At 58.0% G+C, this 17,680-nt stretch overlaps 2 protein-coding genes across 3 annotated transcripts; both read right to left on the bottom strand.

Annotated features, from left to right (window-relative positions):
- Window positions 1-747: 747 nt before the first annotated feature.
- Window positions 748-10,119, bottom strand: SPMAP2L (sperm microtubule associated protein 2 like; the record flags this gene model as incomplete). Its single annotated transcript, XM_084267027.1, has 6 exons — window positions 748-919; window positions 1,362-1,537; window positions 2,278-2,409; window positions 4,259-4,379; window positions 4,634-4,753; window positions 9,989-10,119. 6 exons carry the CDS (start codon window positions 10,117-10,119, stop codon window positions 805-807), a joined length of 795 nt encoding a protein of 264 aa, XP_084123153.1. The 3' UTR covers window positions 748-804.
- Window positions 10,120-10,519: 400 nt separating this feature from the next.
- On the bottom strand, window positions 10,520-16,680 carry ARL9 (ARF like GTPase 9). Of its 2 annotated transcripts, XM_084266712.1 has the most exons (4): window positions 16,536-16,638; window positions 14,996-15,065; window positions 12,732-12,907; window positions 10,520-11,710 (listed from the first exon to the last, which is right to left on the bottom strand). In XM_084266712.1, exons 3-4 carry the CDS (start codon window positions 12,870-12,872, stop codon window positions 11,531-11,533), a joined length of 321 nt encoding a protein of 106 aa, XP_084122838.1. In that variant the 5' UTR covers window positions 12,873-12,907; window positions 14,996-15,065; window positions 16,536-16,638; the 3' UTR covers window positions 10,520-11,530. The 2 variants fall into 2 exon arrangements, with proteins under 2 accessions (XP_084122838.1, XP_084122837.1); XM_084266711.1 differs by lacking the exon at window positions 14,996-15,065 and having other exon boundaries at window positions 16,536-16,680.
- Window positions 16,681-17,680: the final 1,000 nt, after the last annotated feature.

Genomic DNA, 17,680 nt, shown 5'->3' on the forward strand with positions numbered 1-17,680 from the left:
CCCAGCTTCCTACAGGCACCATCAGGGACTGGAAGGGGCTATAAGGTCCCCCTGGAGCCTTCTCTTCCCCAGGCTGAACCAGCCCAGCTCTCCCAGCCTGGCTTCACAGCAGAGCTGCTCCAGCCCTTGGGTCATTTCTGTGGCATCCTCTGAACCTGCTCCAAAAGTCCCTGTCCTTGTGCTGAGGGCTCCAGAGCTGGACCCAGCACTGCAGGTGAGGTCTCCCCAGAGCAGAGCAGAGCAGAGCAGAGCAGAGCAGAGCAGAGGGGCAGAATCCCCACTCTCCATCTGCTGCCCACACTCCTGGGGATGCAGCCCAGGATGGGGTTGGGCTTCTGGGCTGCAGAGGCACATTGGTGTCTCCTGTCCAGCTTCTCACCCACGAGTCCCCCAAGCCCTTTTCCTCAGGGCTGCTCTCCAGCCCATCATCTCCTGACCTGTATGGATAACAGGGATTGTCCCAGCCCAGGGGAAGGTCCCTGCACTTGGCTTTGTTGAACCTCATGAGGTTCCCCTGGGCCCACTTCTCCAGCCTGCCCAGGTCCCTCTGGCTAACAACCCATCCCTCTGGTACATTAACCTCACACCCAGCTTGGTGCCATCAGCAAGCTTGCTGAGGGTGCTCTCAACCTCCCCCTCAATGTGACTGATGACGATGTGAAATGGATTGTGCTCACCTCCCCTGGAGCCTCTCCTCTTCCTAAGGAGGGGCTGTTTTATTTAACACAGAGAGTGTTGCTGCTGGGTGCCGCCCCTGTGTCGTGTCCAGGGGGTGATGGGGACAGGTGGCACTGCTGGGACAGCTCAGCGCTTCACAGGACAAGCCAGCTCTTGGATGCGAGCGGAGCAAGTTGCCTTCTTAGCAGATTCCTTCACTGTGAACGCCTCTGAGTCGCACTGAACCCAGGCCATCGGAGCCCTGGGGGGCAAGGACAGAGGCCATCAGAGACCTGCAGCAGGGACAGTTCTCTGAGCTGGCATTCCCTGTCCAGAGGGGCTTCAGGGGACACTGGGGAGAGGGGACACCCCATCTCGCATTCAAGGCATCCCCTCCTGTTCTGTGAAACGTCCTGCTCAGCTGCATCGTGCTGGGCAACACGGGTGTGCTACACCATGCTGTGTGTCAGCTGGCTGCTTCTTGCAATTAATACATTGCAATTAATAAATGGCAATTAATAAATAAGAGGTCCCAAGCAGTAACTCCTACTGGAATAACAAAGTTCCTTACTACTTCTCTTCCAATTATCCTCCCACCCCAAAAGTGCTGGTCAAACCACAGTCCCTGCAGCATCAGTCCAAACCAACAAGGTACTAAAAGCTGGGAGTGGATCTTCTGCCCAGGGCAGGGAAGCAGCACCTACCTGGTGCGAGGCTGGGCCAGCTCTGCCAGCCTTGGTGTGAGCTCTGCGTGCATCGCAGCCCTCGTCACCGGCCACTCCGGATCCCGCGGGAACATGTAGTCGGGGTGCAAGCTCTTAGCCTTGGCCAGCTCCACGGTCCGGGGGCTGGCAACCGCCTCCAGAGCGAACTTGGAAACCTGGGGAGGAACAAGGAGGGAGGTTCTCACAGGGCCTGGCATTCACAGGATCGTGGAATCACAGAATCCCCGGGTTGGAAAAGCCCTTTAAGCCCATGGAGTCCAACCGTCCCTGTCCTGTGCTGACCCAGATCTCTCAGTACCTCATCTCCCCAGCTGTTAAACACACCCAGGGCTGGGGACTCAGCCCCCTCCCTGGGCAGCCTGTGCCACAGCCCCACAACTCTGCCAGGGAAGAACTTTTCCCTCACATCTAATCCTAACGTCCAGGCTGACCAGCCTGTACCTCTTTCACAGACACTGGCCACACAGACGTGGGACGTGATCCTGTCCCCAGACCAGCCATGGAAGGAGGAACCTGCCAGCCCCACAACCTGTACCTCAGCCTCCTCATATACACAGCCTTTTGTCATAGAATCCCAGACTGGTCTGGGTTGGGAGGGACCCCAAGGAGCACAGAGCTCCAACCCCCTGCCACAGGCAGGGACACCAACCTCCAGGCCTGGAGCTACACAAGGCTGCCCAGGGCCCCAGCCAACCTGGCCTTGAACACCCCCAGACACGGGGCACCCACCCCCTCTCTGGGCAGCCCCTTCCAGCCCCTCTCCACTCTCTCTGCAAAGAATTTCCCCCTAAGATCTCATTTAAACCTTCCTTGTCCAACCCAGCACTGGGGGTCCTGGTGAGACACTTGTCTGTCTCATTCCATCCCCACAGCTGGGGGCTGGGACGTGCCTTACCGGGCGGATGACAGCCTCAGGAAAGCCCAGCTCGTAGCAGCAGTTCTCCCTCTTGATCCGGGGCTCTGCGAGACGCTGGGTCCGTGAGGATGCTGTGGCCAAGGCAGCAGCGTTTGTAACCCGTGTTGGCAGCTGCACAGGATCAGAAGCAGTGGGACACAGAGTGGGAGTGAGCTGGGGCTGTTCAGCCTGGAGAGAAGCAGCCTGAGAGGGGATCTGATCAATGGGGATCAATAGCTGAAGGGTGGCACACAGGGGGACATGGGCAGCCTCTTCTCAGGGTCTGTGGGGACAGGACAAGGGCCGATGGCCTCAAGTTGGAGCCCGGGAAGTTCCACCCCAATGTGGGGAAGAACTTCTTCCCGGTGAGGTTGAGGGAGCCCTGGGCCAGGCTGCCCAGGGGGTGTGGAGCCTCCTTGTCTGGAGAGATTCCAGCCCTGACCTGTCCTAGGGACCCTGCTTTGGCAGGGGCTTGGACCCCATGGGTTCTGGAGGTCCCTTCCCACCCCAGTGATTCTGTGACACAGAGCTCATCCCCAGCAGCCCTGGGGACACACTCCCTCTCCAAAGGGACGAGCACCCAAGAAGGAGCACTCTCACTTTCCCAGCACACATCACTTTTCTTTCACACAAACTACAAGGTCAGTAGTTTCCCACAGCCAAGCGACTGCCGCTCCAGCTCCAAACCTCTCCCCCTTTTTCTCCAGGGGTTACTGATGCCAAGGCTTCAGCACTGCCTCCCTCACTTCCCAGTCCAGAGACTGCAGCCAGGAAATTGTGCCTTTGCCATGGAAATGACTGCAACTGAGATTGCCCCGAGCCCTTTCACCCCTGCCAGAGCCAGGACCCGCCTAAAAGGGGCAAGTTCAGAAATGAATCTCTAAATAAGGCTTCTGGTAAAGCACTGTTAGAACACACATGGTGTTTGCAGGCTCATCACCCTGCATACACAGACAGGAGCAGAACTGCCCAGTGTGACTGTGCTCCTCAGGGGCTAAACAGGCCATTCACATCATCACCAGGTTGGAAAAGCCCTTTGAGCCCATGGAGTCCAACTGTCCCTGTCCTGTGCTGACCCAGAACTCTCAGTACCTCATCTCCCCGGCTGTTAAACACACCCAGGGCTGGGGACTCAGCCCCCTCCCTGGGCAACCTGTGCCACAGCCCCACAACTCTGCCAGGGAAGAACTTTTCTCTCCCAGCTGAGCTGACCCTGCCCTGGGGCAGCTTGAGCCCATTCCCCCTCGTCCCATCTCCTGTCCCCTGGCTGAAGAGACCATCACCCACCTCTCTGCACCCTCCTGGCAGGGCACTGGAGGTGGGGAGAAGGTCTCCCCTCAGCCTCCTCTTCTCCAGGCTCAACACCCCCAGATCCCTCAGCTGCTCCTCAGAGGATTTGCCCTCCAGCCCCTTCCCCAGCCTGGTTGCCCTTCTCTGGACACGCTCCAGCACCTCCAGGTCCTTCTTGGAGTCAGGGGCCCAGAACTGGACCCAGCACTCGAGGTGCAGCCTCCCCAGTATCCAGTCCAGGGGCACAATCCCCTCCCCAGAAACTGCTGGCCACGCTGGCTCTGGATCGAGCCAGGATGCCCTTGGCCTTCCTGGCCACCCAGGCACACTGCTGGCTCACCCAGGATCCCCAGGTCCTTCTCTGCCAGCAGCTCTCCAGCCATCAGGTTCCCATGCTCCCATCAGGTCTCTCCACTCTCCTAGGCTGCTCCATCAGGGGATGCAGACGGGGTTTCTCCATCAGCTCTCCTGCTATTTTACGGTGCTTTCTGCCTCTCAGCAGGGAGATCATTTCAAAGACAGGGTGTCACCCCAAAAAAGCAGCTTCTCTCAGTATCTCAAACCCCAGCAGACCCAGAGAGCTTCTCACCTCCAGACCACACACTTGGGCACATGCAGGACGCATCATAAAAGCTCGGGACATTTTGCCCCATCCCCATCCCCTCCAAACCTCCCACCAGCACCCCCTCACCTCTCTGGCATGCTGGAAGTCTGGGTGCAGAGTCTTTGGGCGGGCCAGCTCCAGGATCCGTGGGGAAGCCTTATAGCTCAGGGCAGCTCGTGACACGGGCCACTCCGGGGACTCCCGAGGTCTGGAAGCAGAGAGTCACAGCACCACCACTCACAGGGATTCCCCATCACTGCTACAACCAGGCTGCAGCTGGGATGCTTAAGCCTCATGTCTGCTGCAGCAGAAGGCAGCTTGTTCTGGGGCTGTTTCCACACCCAAGGTCCCAATCCCAGCAGAGCCCCTGCTCTGTGCCCTGCACTCCATTGTCCCCATCCTCTGTCCCTGTGTTCATTGTTTTGACGCTGCAAAACCTCTCACACCCCACGAGCCTCTCACCTTTGCTGCAGGTACTCAGCCTGGTATCCTTTAGGTTGGGACAACTTCAGCAGCCGCTCAGAAATGAAGCCAGAATTCACTAGAGGGGGACGCCCCGAGGCTCTTGAATCCTGCCCAGAGCTGGGAAAGAAGAGGAACAGCATGGAAGAGTTCAGAAGAGGCAGCTGACAGAGAACGTGACCCTGGGAGATGCCATCCCAAGCCTGGTTTAACATCCTGGTGCCTGCTGTGGGCACCAGATTTTGCAGCAACACACGTGGAAAAGCCATGAGCAAGTGGGGATTTACACTTGGGATTCCCTGAGTCCCTGTTCAAACCCCCTCAGGGCAGCTGCCAGGGCCGCTTGGAAGGTCCTTGGCCTTCTTGGGGTATTGCTTTGTTAGGGCAGAGGAACAAGCCCCCACGAGCCCCCACAGCGAGCTCCAGGCTGGGTCCCATGGCAGCCAATCGATCCCACCCAGAGCTCTATCAGACCAGCATCCACGTGCTGCAAAAGCCCTTCCCAAAGGCAGGAAGCAGGCATGAGGGCACAAAAGGGCACCCCAACCTAGCACCCCCAGTATCTCCTCATTTTGGAAGTCAAGCACTCGTGGTGATGATGCTTCCATAGCTTCCTTTTCCTTGCTACAACTGGCTCCATCCCAAGCACCAGCACAGCCTGGGGGCTCTCAGGCACGGAGCTCCCTGGGGACAGAGGTGGCAGGAGAGGACGTGCCATCCCCTCTCCCCCTGAGAGCTGGCACATCCCCGGATCAGAGAGCTGGCCCCTTCCCCTGGATGTGCTGCCACGTCTCTGACCTGCACTGGTGCTTGCCAGAACTGTGCTTGGGTGCTGATGTCCTTGGGGATGGGTGAGCTGTCACAGCATCCTGTGAGATGGACTGGGTGGTCTCCTGGTTTCCCCTCTCGAGCCTGGGGGTACAAACAAGGGTGTGAATTTTTAGGAACATGCACAAGCGTGAAAGGTGCTGCTGGGGCTGCCCCTGGATCCCTGGCAGGGCTCAAGGCCGGGTCGGATGGGGCTTTGGGCACCCTGGGCTGGTGAGGGGTGTTCCTGCCCATGGCAGGGGTGGACTAGATGGGTCCCTTCCAACCCAAACCAGGCTGTAGGTCCCTGCCTAGGATGGGACACACACCAGCCACCCTGGTGCTGAATTTCCCCACGCTGTGCTGGTGGCTGTTGCCACCTCAGGAAGAAGCCATGAGGCGGCTCTTACAGTTCCTGGGGGACCAAGGGTCGTTTCATTCCCTCTCCAAAATCCCCAGGGGAGTTTCAGGGCTGCGTTCCCCTCACCTCCCTATTCTCACCTAACCATACCACAGGCATGACAGTGAAAGTAATTAATAATAACAAGGTTAGGGCCAGGGTGTGCCATGGAAAGTGGGTGAGGTTTTGCTGCACCTTAGTGGTTACTGTCCTGTGCCCAGGGCAAATTTGGAGTTGCTCATTCTCCAGTGGGAGAGGCCATGGGAGGGAGAGGGTACCAAGGGAATCAGGGCAGGGAACGGCAGGGTGATGGGTTTGGGGAGCTGAGTGACAGCCACCCAGACAGCAGGTGAGAGACACAGTCAAGAGACTGTGACAAGCCACAGCTTGACTCTGTAACACAGGCAGGATGGCTGTTCCCAAAGCCCATCTGTGTCCTCCGGGAATCAGCAGCCTTTGGCTCCAGCGAGCTCCAGGCCCCTTGAATCTCAGCACCCCCCCACCCTGCAGCACCTTGGTGGGGCAGCTCAGCCAGGGCAGCAAAGGGAAGATGTGGCCCAAGACTGGTTTTTGGATTGAAAACAAGGAGGAGCAAATAGAGGAGAAGTCACAGGCTCATATCACTAATCTCACAGGCTCAACATCCCAGCCTGGTTCTGGCCAGGCCCCACCTGGAGTGTTGTGTCCAGTGCTGGGCTCCCTGGGACAAAACAGCCAGGGGTCTCCTGGAGAGAGTCCAGCGGAGGCTGCGAAGGGGATGAAGGGCCTGGAGCATCTCCCCTGCGAGGAAAGGCTGAGTGAGCTGGGGCTGTTCAGCCTGGAGAGAAGCAGCCTGAGAGGGGATCTGATCAATGGGGATCAATAGCTGAAGGGTGGCACACAGGGGGACATGGGCAGCCTCTTCTCAGGGTCTGTGGGGACAGGACAAGGGCCGATGGCCTCAAGTTGGAGCCCGGGAAGTTCCACCCCAATGTGGGGAAGAACTTCTTCCCAGTGAGGGTGAGGGAGCCCTGGGCCAGGCTGCCCAGGGGGTGTGGAGTCTCCTTCTCTGGAGAGATTCCAGCCCTGACCTGTCCTAGGGACCAGGGGCTTGGACCCCATGGGCTCTGGAGATCCCTTCCAACCCCTGTGAGTCTGTGAATCTGTGATTCTGCTGGAGAGGGAAGCAGCAGCAAGACAAGGCAGTCCCCAGCTCTCAGGCCAGGGCTGCCTGCATGCCTCCTCACCTGGGATCACTGGCACAAGCTGTTTCCTTGGGTTCTGCAGGTCCTTGCACCCTGTCCAAGAGGCAGAGGAGAAACGTGCCGTTACCCTCACAGTTAAACCAACAAAGCGCAGAGAAGCTACTGCTGTACCCCAAGCCAAAGGGCACTCCTGAACCCCTGTTCCTCTGCCTCCATCCCTTGTGACAGCATGTGGATGGGATCAGTCACCACTCCGTGGATTTTTGGGCTCCTGCTTGGATTCCAGAGACAGGAATTCACAGTTCTGCCCTTTGGGATGCAGCAGGGAGAGGGGGAAAGGTTTTTTCCTGGCTACCAACATGCCACACAATGCCAGCAGGTCAGAGATGGATGATGTCCCGGCCTATGGGAGCCTGGGTGAATGATGATACCTGTTCCCAACACTCCTGGGGTGTCCTAAAAGGCACCATGGTGACAGCATGGCTCCCACGTGGCATTAGGAGCACAGGGAATGTGCTCTATAGTTCTATGTCAGTCAGCTCAGTGTTGGATGCTACAGAGACACACAGTGTGCACACCAGCAGTGGCGCTGAGAGCAAAACCTTCCCTGGAGATCAGATATCACTGCCCCCTCCTGCTGATCCAGCATCCTGAAACCCCAGGGGTGGGAAGCTGAGCTTTGGGAGGAGGAGGCGATGCCAGGAGATCCCTGGCACCATGGGCCAAGCCCAAACGCCCACCCGGTGCGGCTGTCGGTGCCTGACCTGCCCCCAGCCAGCTGGGGAGCAACCACGCGGCATGATGATGCGATGTGATGATGTCATGAAGTGCCCCACCACAGAAGAAGCGCAGAAGGGGAATGCCTGGGGTGTTGTGTCCCTGCTCGTGTCACCTGGCAATGAGGCAGGACAAGCTTGGGGGGGATGTGGAGACACCAACAGCCTGCAGATAGAAAACAGCCTGTGCTTCGGCAATGGGGACGCTGCCACAGGGGAGATGCTGCTCCCCAGCCAAACGCCTGCCAGAGGGCTCAGCACCCACCAACACCCAGACTCACCAGGTTGGAAAAGCCCTTTAAGCCCATGGAGTCCAACCGTCCCTGTCCTGTGCTGACCCAGATCTCTCAGGACCTCATCTCCCCAGCTGTTAAACACAGCCAGGGCTGGGGACTCAGCCCCCTCCCTGGCCAGCCTGTGCCACAGCCCCACAACTCTGCCAGGGAAGAACTTTTCCCTCCCAGCTGAGCTGACCCTGCCCTGGGGCAGCTTGAGCCCATTCCCCCTCCTCCCATCTCCTGTCCCCTGGCTGAAGAGACCATCGTCCACCTCTCTGCACCCTCCTGGCAGGGCACTGGAGGTGGGGAGAAGGTCCCCCCTCAGCCTCCTCTTCTCCAGGCTCAACACCCCCAGCTCCCTCAGCTGCTCCTCAGAGGATTTGCCCTCCAGCCCCTTCCCCAGCCTGGTTGCCCTTCTCTGGACACGCTCCAGAACCAAAATTTCCTTCTTAAAGGACATCCCTCACAATGCCAGGCAGCTGTGACAGCATCCTCACCACACACTCCCTGTGTATTGCACCTCATCTAATCCCTGGTCACAGCGCCAGCAACACAGGTCCCACCGCAGTCCTGCAGAGGGAATGGCCCGTAGGACTCTGGCTCCCTGTCAAGACACGCTTGGGAAGGCAGATGGCATTTTGGGAGCCAAAACCCCTTTCAGCTGCTCATTCCCAAGCAGCTCCCCTGGGGCTTTTCCTTGCAGAGGAACAAGCAGAGCTCCCCCCAGCCTCAGCCCTGGCACTAGCTCTGCTGGTGAGCTCCTCCCTTCTCCTGCCCCACTGGCACAGACCCAGCACAAAGGGCACGTGGCCCCACCACAAGTCCATCCCTATCATGCCCCTTGCTTGACAACCATTAAGTTTTTGGCTTTGCTTTTTTTTCTTCCCCCCCAAATTACAAGCAAAGATGAGTTTTGACTCTTTCATCCTACCAAAAGCGATGGATGGACGGACAGGCATCCCCACCTGCAGCAGCTCTGCAGCATGAAGGCACTAAGTCGCCCTGCTGGCCAGGGGACACCCTGTGCCCTTTGGTCCTGCTTACAGTTCCCAGCAGGCAGGCAGAAACCCCACAGTGTGAGCTGGAGCTCACATGGACTTGTTGCTTAATGGGGTGTCCTGGGTTTGGCCAGGATGGAGTTAATTCCTTCCTAGCAGTGCCGTGTTGGGGAGCTGGGATGGGAGCAGTGCTGATAACACAGGGATGGTTCAGTTGCTGCCCAGCAGTCAGGGACTGTTCAGTTGTTCATATTGCCCTGCTAACGAGAAGGGGGGGGCACCCAGGGAGCTGGGAGAGGACACAGCCCTGAGAGGTGACCCGAACTGAGGGTATCCCATGCCAATTACATGATGTTCAGCATAAAGGGGGCTGGTGCGGGGAGGAGGGGCAGCTCCAGGATGAGTGGGTTTGGGGACAGTCTGGTGCTGGGACAGCTCTGAGCTGTGCAGTTCAGTGAGAAACCACTTTGTCCATCACCAGCCTCATGTATCTTGCTATAAAATCCTGTTACCATTCTCTCTCTCTCCCTGCTGTCCCAGTAACTCTCCTTATCCCAACCTGCCACGTTTTGGTTCCTTGGGGTTTCTTCTCCCTCCCTTTCCCCCTCCCTCAATTCAATTAAAGGGGCTGCATGGTGCCTGGCTCTCAGCTGAGGCCAAACCCTGACACAGGGCTAGACTCGACCCCCTTTGCCCCCCATCCCTTGTACAGCAAAGGATGGCAGCTCGTGGGTGGAAGTAGGACAGTCAGACCCCTTCAGTGGGGAGAAGCAGTGGGAAAAGCAAACCCAGGCATCTATCACAGCACCATCCCACAGATCCGCTGGTTGCTGGGCAGAAATCCCCACCCGAGCCCTGCCAAGGGGCACAGAGCACAACCTGGACACCCAGCCAGGGCTCCAGGCTTCTTACCTGCCATGGGAACGCAGGGACAAGGACCCACGATGACTAGAAGAGGTGGATTTCACAGCCTGGCAACCCCCCTGGCCCAGGCTGCCTGTTCTTCCACGTGCAGCATCATGAGACCGGTGAAGCTTGCGCATCCCTCGGGATACCTCCCGGCGCTGCACGGACCCAGCAGTGTTGTAAAGGGGAGGGAAGGGGAGGGGAGACCCAGGGATGTGGGGGTACTGGTGCGAGGAGAAACCACAGCCCCATCTCAGGGAGTGTTAACGGCTGCACCATGGCAACGCCCGGCTGAGGCTCTCTGCTGCGGTGTCAGGGGCCTGCTGAGCCCAGCAACCGGCCTGGGCTATACCAAACTGGGCCTGGACATACCCAGAGCCCTCCCACCAGTGGCACCCTGAGCCCCCAAGCCCCACAGGGGACCCTGGGTGGAGAGGAGTTGCTGCTGCCAACGGCCCTGCTGCCCCCGTGCACCCCATCCCCACCCACCGGCCACACTGGTCCCTTGGCTGAGGTGACATTGGGTGCCCTGGCAGGGAGACGTCAGCAGAGGCCCAGACTCAGGGGGAAAAGACCAACCAAAGGCCCCAAGGGTTTCTGGAGCGCCCACCCCAGTCCCCATGAGGAAATGAAGCCCAGACCACATTTTGGGGTAAAAGCTCCTGCTTTATGAACACCTTCCAAAGCACGATGACACTGAAAAGCCCTCCTTCCCCTCCCTCGGGAGCTGGGGCTGCAGAGCAGGTCTTGCACAGGACAGCCAGGGCACCAGCTCATGTCCAGGGAGCGTGACACTGGTCAGTGGCTCCTGTCCCTCACCCTCTGCACGGCAGAAACCCCTTCCAAAGAGACCACGAGGTTTTCCACACCTCAGAGCGTTCACTCAGGGACAACCTGGGCTGAACCGAGGGGTCTCCCACCTTGGGGATCAATTTAAGCTTTCAGTCACCATCTCTTAATTACAACAGTGTGTTTTTTTCTTCCCTGAAAGCAAAGAAACAATGCCCTACTGTGTTCCTGTCCTCACTTCCAGAGACCACCGACCTGCTGCTCCCTCAGAAGCCAGCTCGGACGCAGCGCCGAAACACGTCGTCACCGTAAAGACTCACCGAACCTTAAACTCCTGACACCCTCAAAATCCAGGTCTCACTTTGAACAAGGCTACTAACAGTGTCCTGCACAACCTGTGAGGTAAACGTGGTCCAATTAAAGCCCAAGACACCAGAAACTCACTGCTCTGGAGTCAGTGCTTGATTCCCATCTGGCAAGAAGCCACCTTGGCCCATCTCAGCTACGTACTCCTTCAACTCTGCTATCCAAGAGGCTCATTTTCCCCTAGAGATATGCTACAAAGCAGACTACTTCTCAAATGTGTTCTCAAACAACTATAAATTAGATTTGCTTACCAACTAGACACCGTTTTTGGGAGGAATTCCCCCCCCACAAGGGAAAGGTATCTGTACATCCCAGTCACCACACAGCCAACTGGCTGCCCACTAACACCCCATCACCCCCAGCAGCAAGTATCTCATCAGAGGGAAAGAGCTGTCACTGTGTGTCCAAAACCAGCTGAGCAATCAGCTCCTTGGCATCCTTCATGCTGGAGGAGATCTCAGAGCCATCCTCTGCCACGTGGGTACCGATCAGGAACACCTTCCTCTCATCCCCAAGGTCAGACAGGGCCAGAGCATCGTGGATGTCGGTGATGCAATAAGCACCTTGGAGGTCCTGAGAGGCAAAGGGAAGCAAAACAAGGCTGGTTGTTGCAAGAGGTGGTGGCAGCATTCCTGCCTTGAGTCACCAGGGGAGGGGAAGGGTCTCCAAGGCTCTGGGGTCACCACACTTACCTACCTCCCACAAGATCAAGTTCCCACACCCTAAAATGCTTTTTTTGGGGGGGGGAAAAAATGTTTATCCTTACTCTGACTTCTTCCTAAAGAACTAAAGATGCTCATGTTCAAGAGTTACACAAAGGACTAGGGTTAGAGGAGATCTTAGGGGGAAGTTCTGTGCAGAGAGAGTAGTGAGGGGCTGGAAGGGGCTGCCCAGAGAGGGGGTGGGTGCCCCGTGTCTGGGGGTGTCCAAGGCCAGGTTGGCTGGGGCCCTGGGCAACCTTGTGTAGCTCCAGGCCTGGAGGTTGGTGTCCCTGCCTGTGGCAGGGGGTTGGAGCTCTGTGCTCCTTGGGGTCCCTTCCAACCCAGACCAGTCTGGGATTCGATGATTCTATGACGACCAGTAATGTGTCTGAAGTGACTGGAAGTTTATGGAGTAACAACAGAGAGCATAAAATACAATCCTGGCTTATAAACCCTGGGCTGTTCGTGCCCTGGCCACAGCACAGGCACAACTGGGTTCCAGCCTCAGCACCAGTCCCTGGGGCCTTCACAGAGATCTCAGGAGGAAGAGGAGCAGCCAGTTGGATGCTCTGAAAGCACACAGTGGTGCTTTGCTTTGCGGCTGCTGCTAGAGAAACATCCAGAGAGGCATCCAGAGCAGGAACCTCACTCCTGTGGTCTCCCTCCCAACTCCTCAGCAGTTCTCACCATCATTCCCACCCACAGCTCTGACCACACCGCTTGGGAGCACAGGACCTGCACTTTGCAGACCCAAAACTCCCCCCTCAGAGTATTTCCAGAACCAGTCCCAGGTGTGCAGCCTCCTCAAAGGCAAGAAGCCTCCTCTGAGAGGCTCTGTTGCTGTTTTCCAGGCTGCTGCCAGCCCCAGCTCAGCCAGCACAGGGACCTCTTACCTGCTTGTTGGCCAGAACCACCACAGGCAGGGTGGAGTTGTTGTGGAGCAGCTGATGAAGCAGCTGCTTTGCCACAGGCAGCCGGGTGTGATCAGCAGAGTCCACCACATAGATCAGCAGCAGCACCTTGGGCAAGTACATCTTCCAGTAGGAACGCAGAGACTCGCTGCCTCCAACTGGAAAAGACAACAGCAGCACAGGACTCACCAAGGATCCAAGCAGGATGGCTCCCAGAGGTGCCAACAGCTGGCCCTGGGATGAAACCCCAAAGTATTTGGGCTACCAAAACCTCAGAGCACTCGGGGTGCTGCATGAGAGACTGGAAGTGGCTTTATTTCCCCCAGTCCAGTCCCATGCAGGATGGGGGGGCTCCTGCTTTGAGAGAATTCTGGGTTCAGGTTCTTTATGGTTGCTTTTTGCTTTGTCAGTGCTTGCTCTCAAGGTCACAGAGGGAGTAGAAAGAGGTTGAGTGTCCCCAGCCACCCCATAGCACCTATCTCCTCCAGAACTCCCTCAGCTTTCACCCTGCCAACAGCCAGGGGGGGTTAGGAAGAGGGAAAAGCCAAGTCCCCGCAGATCCTGATGGCTTAGGTGAGGGGAGATATCCCTGACCCCTGCCCATGGGAAGGTAGGTAAGAGTGGTGCCCTTGGAGACCTTTCCCCTCCTCTGGGGGATGGAGGAGAGCTGTCCACCTTCAAAACTGTGTCCTGTCAGAGTTCTGTGGTGAAACCACAGGCAGCAACCTGCCCAGGGCTGTTATTCCCATCTGGGGGGCAGGAGGAGTTTGGCAGTTTTCAGGGTTTAACAGGAGTAGCTAACAGTACATCAAGTACTTCAGGTCAGCTCTCCAGGTGTGATGCCAAATCTCCAGGTCTTCTCCTGGGTGCTCTGCAGAACTCAAGAGCACTGAGGCATTGAGTGATTGTCCCAACTATCCCCAGGTTTCAGAGCAGGAACTCAGGGGTCCCCTGAATCCCCAAAAAGCCATAATCAAAACTCAATAGGCTTAAGTGTCTCTTAAGCTCCATCACTGAACCACCTGCTGCCCTGTACAGGTGGTCTCTTCAGAGCTGACTCCCCAGCCAGCCCCCTTTCACTGCCCTCAGCACCTGCATCCTGTTTCAAAGCAATTTCCCTTTCACTTAAAGTGATTCAGGAGATTCCAGAACAGAGAAAGGGAAGCAGCACTTGGTGCTGGGACATGCCTGCATTGTCTCCATGAGCTGCACCTATCCACAGGCTGGGGAAAGGAGCCTGAGCGCCGTGAGCGACCCCACGACACCGTGGGGTGGGGGGCTCACTGCTGCTGCCTTTGGCAAGCACATCCATGCACAGCCTAACCCAGGGGTCAGCAACCTCCCAGAGAACGTGGGGCTTGGTTCCCAAACTGAAGCCTTGCAAAGCTGGGCTCAAAACTCCCCAGCCTTGGTGACTCTGAAGCAGGTATCCTTTATCACAGCGCTGGGCACACAGGGGATCGCTCCTCCCAGTGCATGCCCCAATTAAAGCCAAATCTCTCATGTTTATACAGATTAACTCTACATATTCATTATCATTTCTAAGAAAAGGCAGGGTTATGTAAATTTTTTCCAGGGAGTCATTTACATTGATTCCTCCCAGATAGAGCATGCTCAGGGACACTCAGGGCTCTTCTGGTGGGCTTCAGGGATGAAGGCTGGACGTCTCCCTCTCAGTGCATGATCTTTACAGTTTTCTCCACAGTTACCTGAGCTCAAAAACACATTCCTGCACAAACTAGTTAGGAACCCCTTTAGCTGAAATTAATTGGTTGTTGGGTCTCATTATTGATGACTCCCCATCTTCACTTTCTTTACCTCCAAGGCTGTTGCACTGTTGTGGCTCAGTTTTGTAGCTGCTCACACAGTTACAGCCATATTCTACTAAAATCCCAAACAAATCTATTCTTAAAACCATTAAAATTATTATATTGAAGTTATATTAATTGTCTCTTAAGCTACATCTACATCAATCTATTCAGCATTATTAAATTTCACTGAATCAAAACCAGCAGGGACACAGCAGAAGCCTGATCCTGCACCTTGCAGAGGGGAGATACCACCCACTGACACCCAAAACATGGGACAAATTAAAACCCTGAGCAGTGTTCTGCCTAAAGTGGCAAAATAAAGACCTCTGTCCATCACCTGGAGCCCTGTGAGGACAGCAGAGGCTGCTAACCCCTGGCCTAGGCAACAACACAGACCGGGTGAGCAACCGGATTAAGAGCCATGCACGGATTTACCTGGCTGAGCCTGGCCTGAGACACTCCCCACGGGTCAGGTGGCAGCCATCACATCCCAGTCACTACCAACCTGGACCAGAAAGGGAAGGACGACTCAGAAACAACAGGTTCTAGGTGTGGGGAGCGCAGCACTGGGCCCAGGCAGGAGCAGAGGGACTGTGGGATTCTCTGGGCTCAGCTATGCCCAGCAACCTCCTGGAAGGAGAGCCAGGGGTCTCGTACCTACCAGGGCACAGGCACGGCCTGTGAGCATCTCTGGGGAGACTCCTATGGTAGTGGGACTGGAAATAAAACTCCCCCTTAGCAGCCTCATCCTCACACCCCAGAAGACTTACCTGGGAAGGGCACAACTCCTTTAGGCCTGCTGACAAAGGCACCTACGGGCTGGCCCAGTGCAGAAACAGCAGGGAGCAAAGGGCAGCTTGTGCCTCCACAGAAGGCAGGCACTGCTGAGGATGGGATGTCTGGGACTGGCCTGACTCCTGGGGTCTCTACCTTCCCATCACCTAGCTGCCTCAGCCCAACAGCAGCACGGGAGATGCTCTCTGCAAGCACCAACAATGCCCAAAAAACAATACTATGGGTAAACTGAAAGGAAAGTGAAGCCCTACAGCCATGCAAAAGCCCCTGAAGACTAGAAAACACCACCTAGGAGGCTTCCAAACACCACACAAAGCTTTTTCCCTTTCTCCTCTCTTCCCCCACCTAGTTATTTACTCTTCTGCTGCTCCTGCCCTTTGCTAGGCAGGAGCACTGAGGAGAAGCCGTGTGACACAACAGCTCTGGATCACACAGCCTTACTGGGGACACGGCTGCTCTGGGCTGGCTTCACACAATCCATCAGGCAAGTTCCCCTGGGAGCGGAACTCCTGGGAGGACAGGGCTGAGCGAACACAAACCCCATCCAACACTGGTGTTGCTGTCTCACCCACCAAAGCAGAACCCGAGGAGGCTCTGAACCAAAGAACCAGAGAATCACTTGGGTTGGAAGAGACCTTTAAGATCATTGAGTCCAAGCCTCACCCCTGCCCGGCCAACCTCTGTATACTGTCCTCAAGTGCTTCATCCACACCCCTTTTAAACACCTCCAGGGATGGTGACTCCACCACCCCCCTGGGCAGCCTGTTCCAATGCATGACAGCCCTTTCAGTACAGAAATTCTTCCTCATATGTGACCTAAATCTCCTCTGGGGCAAATATAAGCCACTGCCCCTTGTCCTATCGCTTGTCACCAGAGAAGAGACCGACCCCGACAACTCTGCACCCTCCTGGCAGGGCAGTGGAGGCGCTGAGGTCTCCCCTCAGCCTCCTCTTCTCCAGGCTGAACACCCCCAGCTCCCTCAGCCGCTCCTCAGAGGATTTGCCCTCCAGCTCCTTCCCCAGCCCCATCACCCTCCTCTGGACTCGCTCCTGCACCTCAGCGTCCTTCCTGCAGCGAGGGGCCCGAAGCCGGGCACAGCACCCGCGGCGCGGCCTCACCGGCGCCGGGTACCTCAGGCGGGGCGCGGGGAGGACTCAGGGCCGGGGCAGCTCCACTCACCCTCCAGGAACTCCATCCGAGCCTCCTCGGTGCTGGCGCAGATGGCGCTGGAGCCCTGGGTGGGCTCCGCGCTCCGCCGGCCGCGGTTCTCTGCCAGGGAGCGGAGCACGCTGGTCTTCCCGGCGCCGTCCAGGCCCAGCACCAGGATCAGGCGGCGGCGCCCTTCCTCCTGCCAGGCGAGGGGCGGCAGCTCAGCGGCAGGCGGGGGCCAGCGCCGGGCCGCGGCGGGGCAGGCGGGGGGAGGGAAGCGGGGAGGGAAGGAGGGAAGCGGGGAGGGAAGCAGGGAGCGCGGCCCCGGTCCCGCCACCCCCCTCTCCCTCCCTCCCTCTCTCCCCCGGTACCTGCGGGGCAGCGGCGGGGCGGGCGGGCGGCGCAGCGCGGCTCCCGAGGCGGGCCCAGGCCCAGGCCGCCAGGGCCGCGCCGCCCGCCAGGCCCAGGCCCAGGCCCAGGCCCAGCCCCAGCGCGCGGGGCCGCGGGTGGGAGCCCATGGCCGACACGGCTCGCGCAGCGCGCCTCGCGCCACGGAGCGGCGCGCGCGCCCCCTACAGCCACGCGCCGGGCGCGTCCGGCCCACCCGGGGAGCTGCGGGAGGCTGGGGCAGCCCCGCCCCCTCCCGCCAGCCCCGGCACCCGCCTCTCCCCACCCTGGGCACCCACCTCCTGCCATGCTGGGATGTGTTCCCTCCTCCCACCAGCCTGGGCACCCACCTCCTGCCATTGTGGGGGATGTGTTCCCCCCACCCACCAGCCTCGGCACCCATCTCCTGCCATGGTGGGATGTGTTTCCCCCCTCCCATCACCCTGGACACCCATCCCCTGCCATGGTGGGATGTGTTTCCCCCCTCCCATCACCCTGGACACCCATCCCCTGCCATGGTGGGATGTTTCCCCCCTCCCATCACCCTGGACACCCACCTCTCCCCACCCTGGGCACCCATTCCCTGCCATGGTGGGATGTGTTCCCCTCTCCCATCACCCTGGGCACCCATCCCCTGCCATGGTGGGATGTGTTTTCCCCCTCCCATCACCCTGGGCACCCATCCCCTGCCATGGTGGGATGTGTTCCCCCTTCCCACCAGCCTGGACACCCACCTCCTGCCATGGTGGGATGTGTTTCCCCCTCCCATCACCCTGGGCACACATCTC

This window comes from Gallinula chloropus, assembly GCF_964237585.1.
Source record: "Gallinula chloropus genome assembly, chromosome: 7".
Taxonomy (NCBI): domain Eukaryota; kingdom Metazoa; phylum Chordata; class Aves; order Gruiformes; family Rallidae; genus Gallinula; species Gallinula chloropus.

What these genes read in the sequence shown, in the direction of transcription:
- ARL9 (XM_084266711.1), bottom strand. An exon ending in TGGTTCTGGCCAACAAGCAG is followed by an intron (nt 11,711 to 12,731) that starts GTAAGAGGTCCC and finishes TTTGCCTCTCAG; the next exon opens with GACCTCCAAGGTGCTTATTG.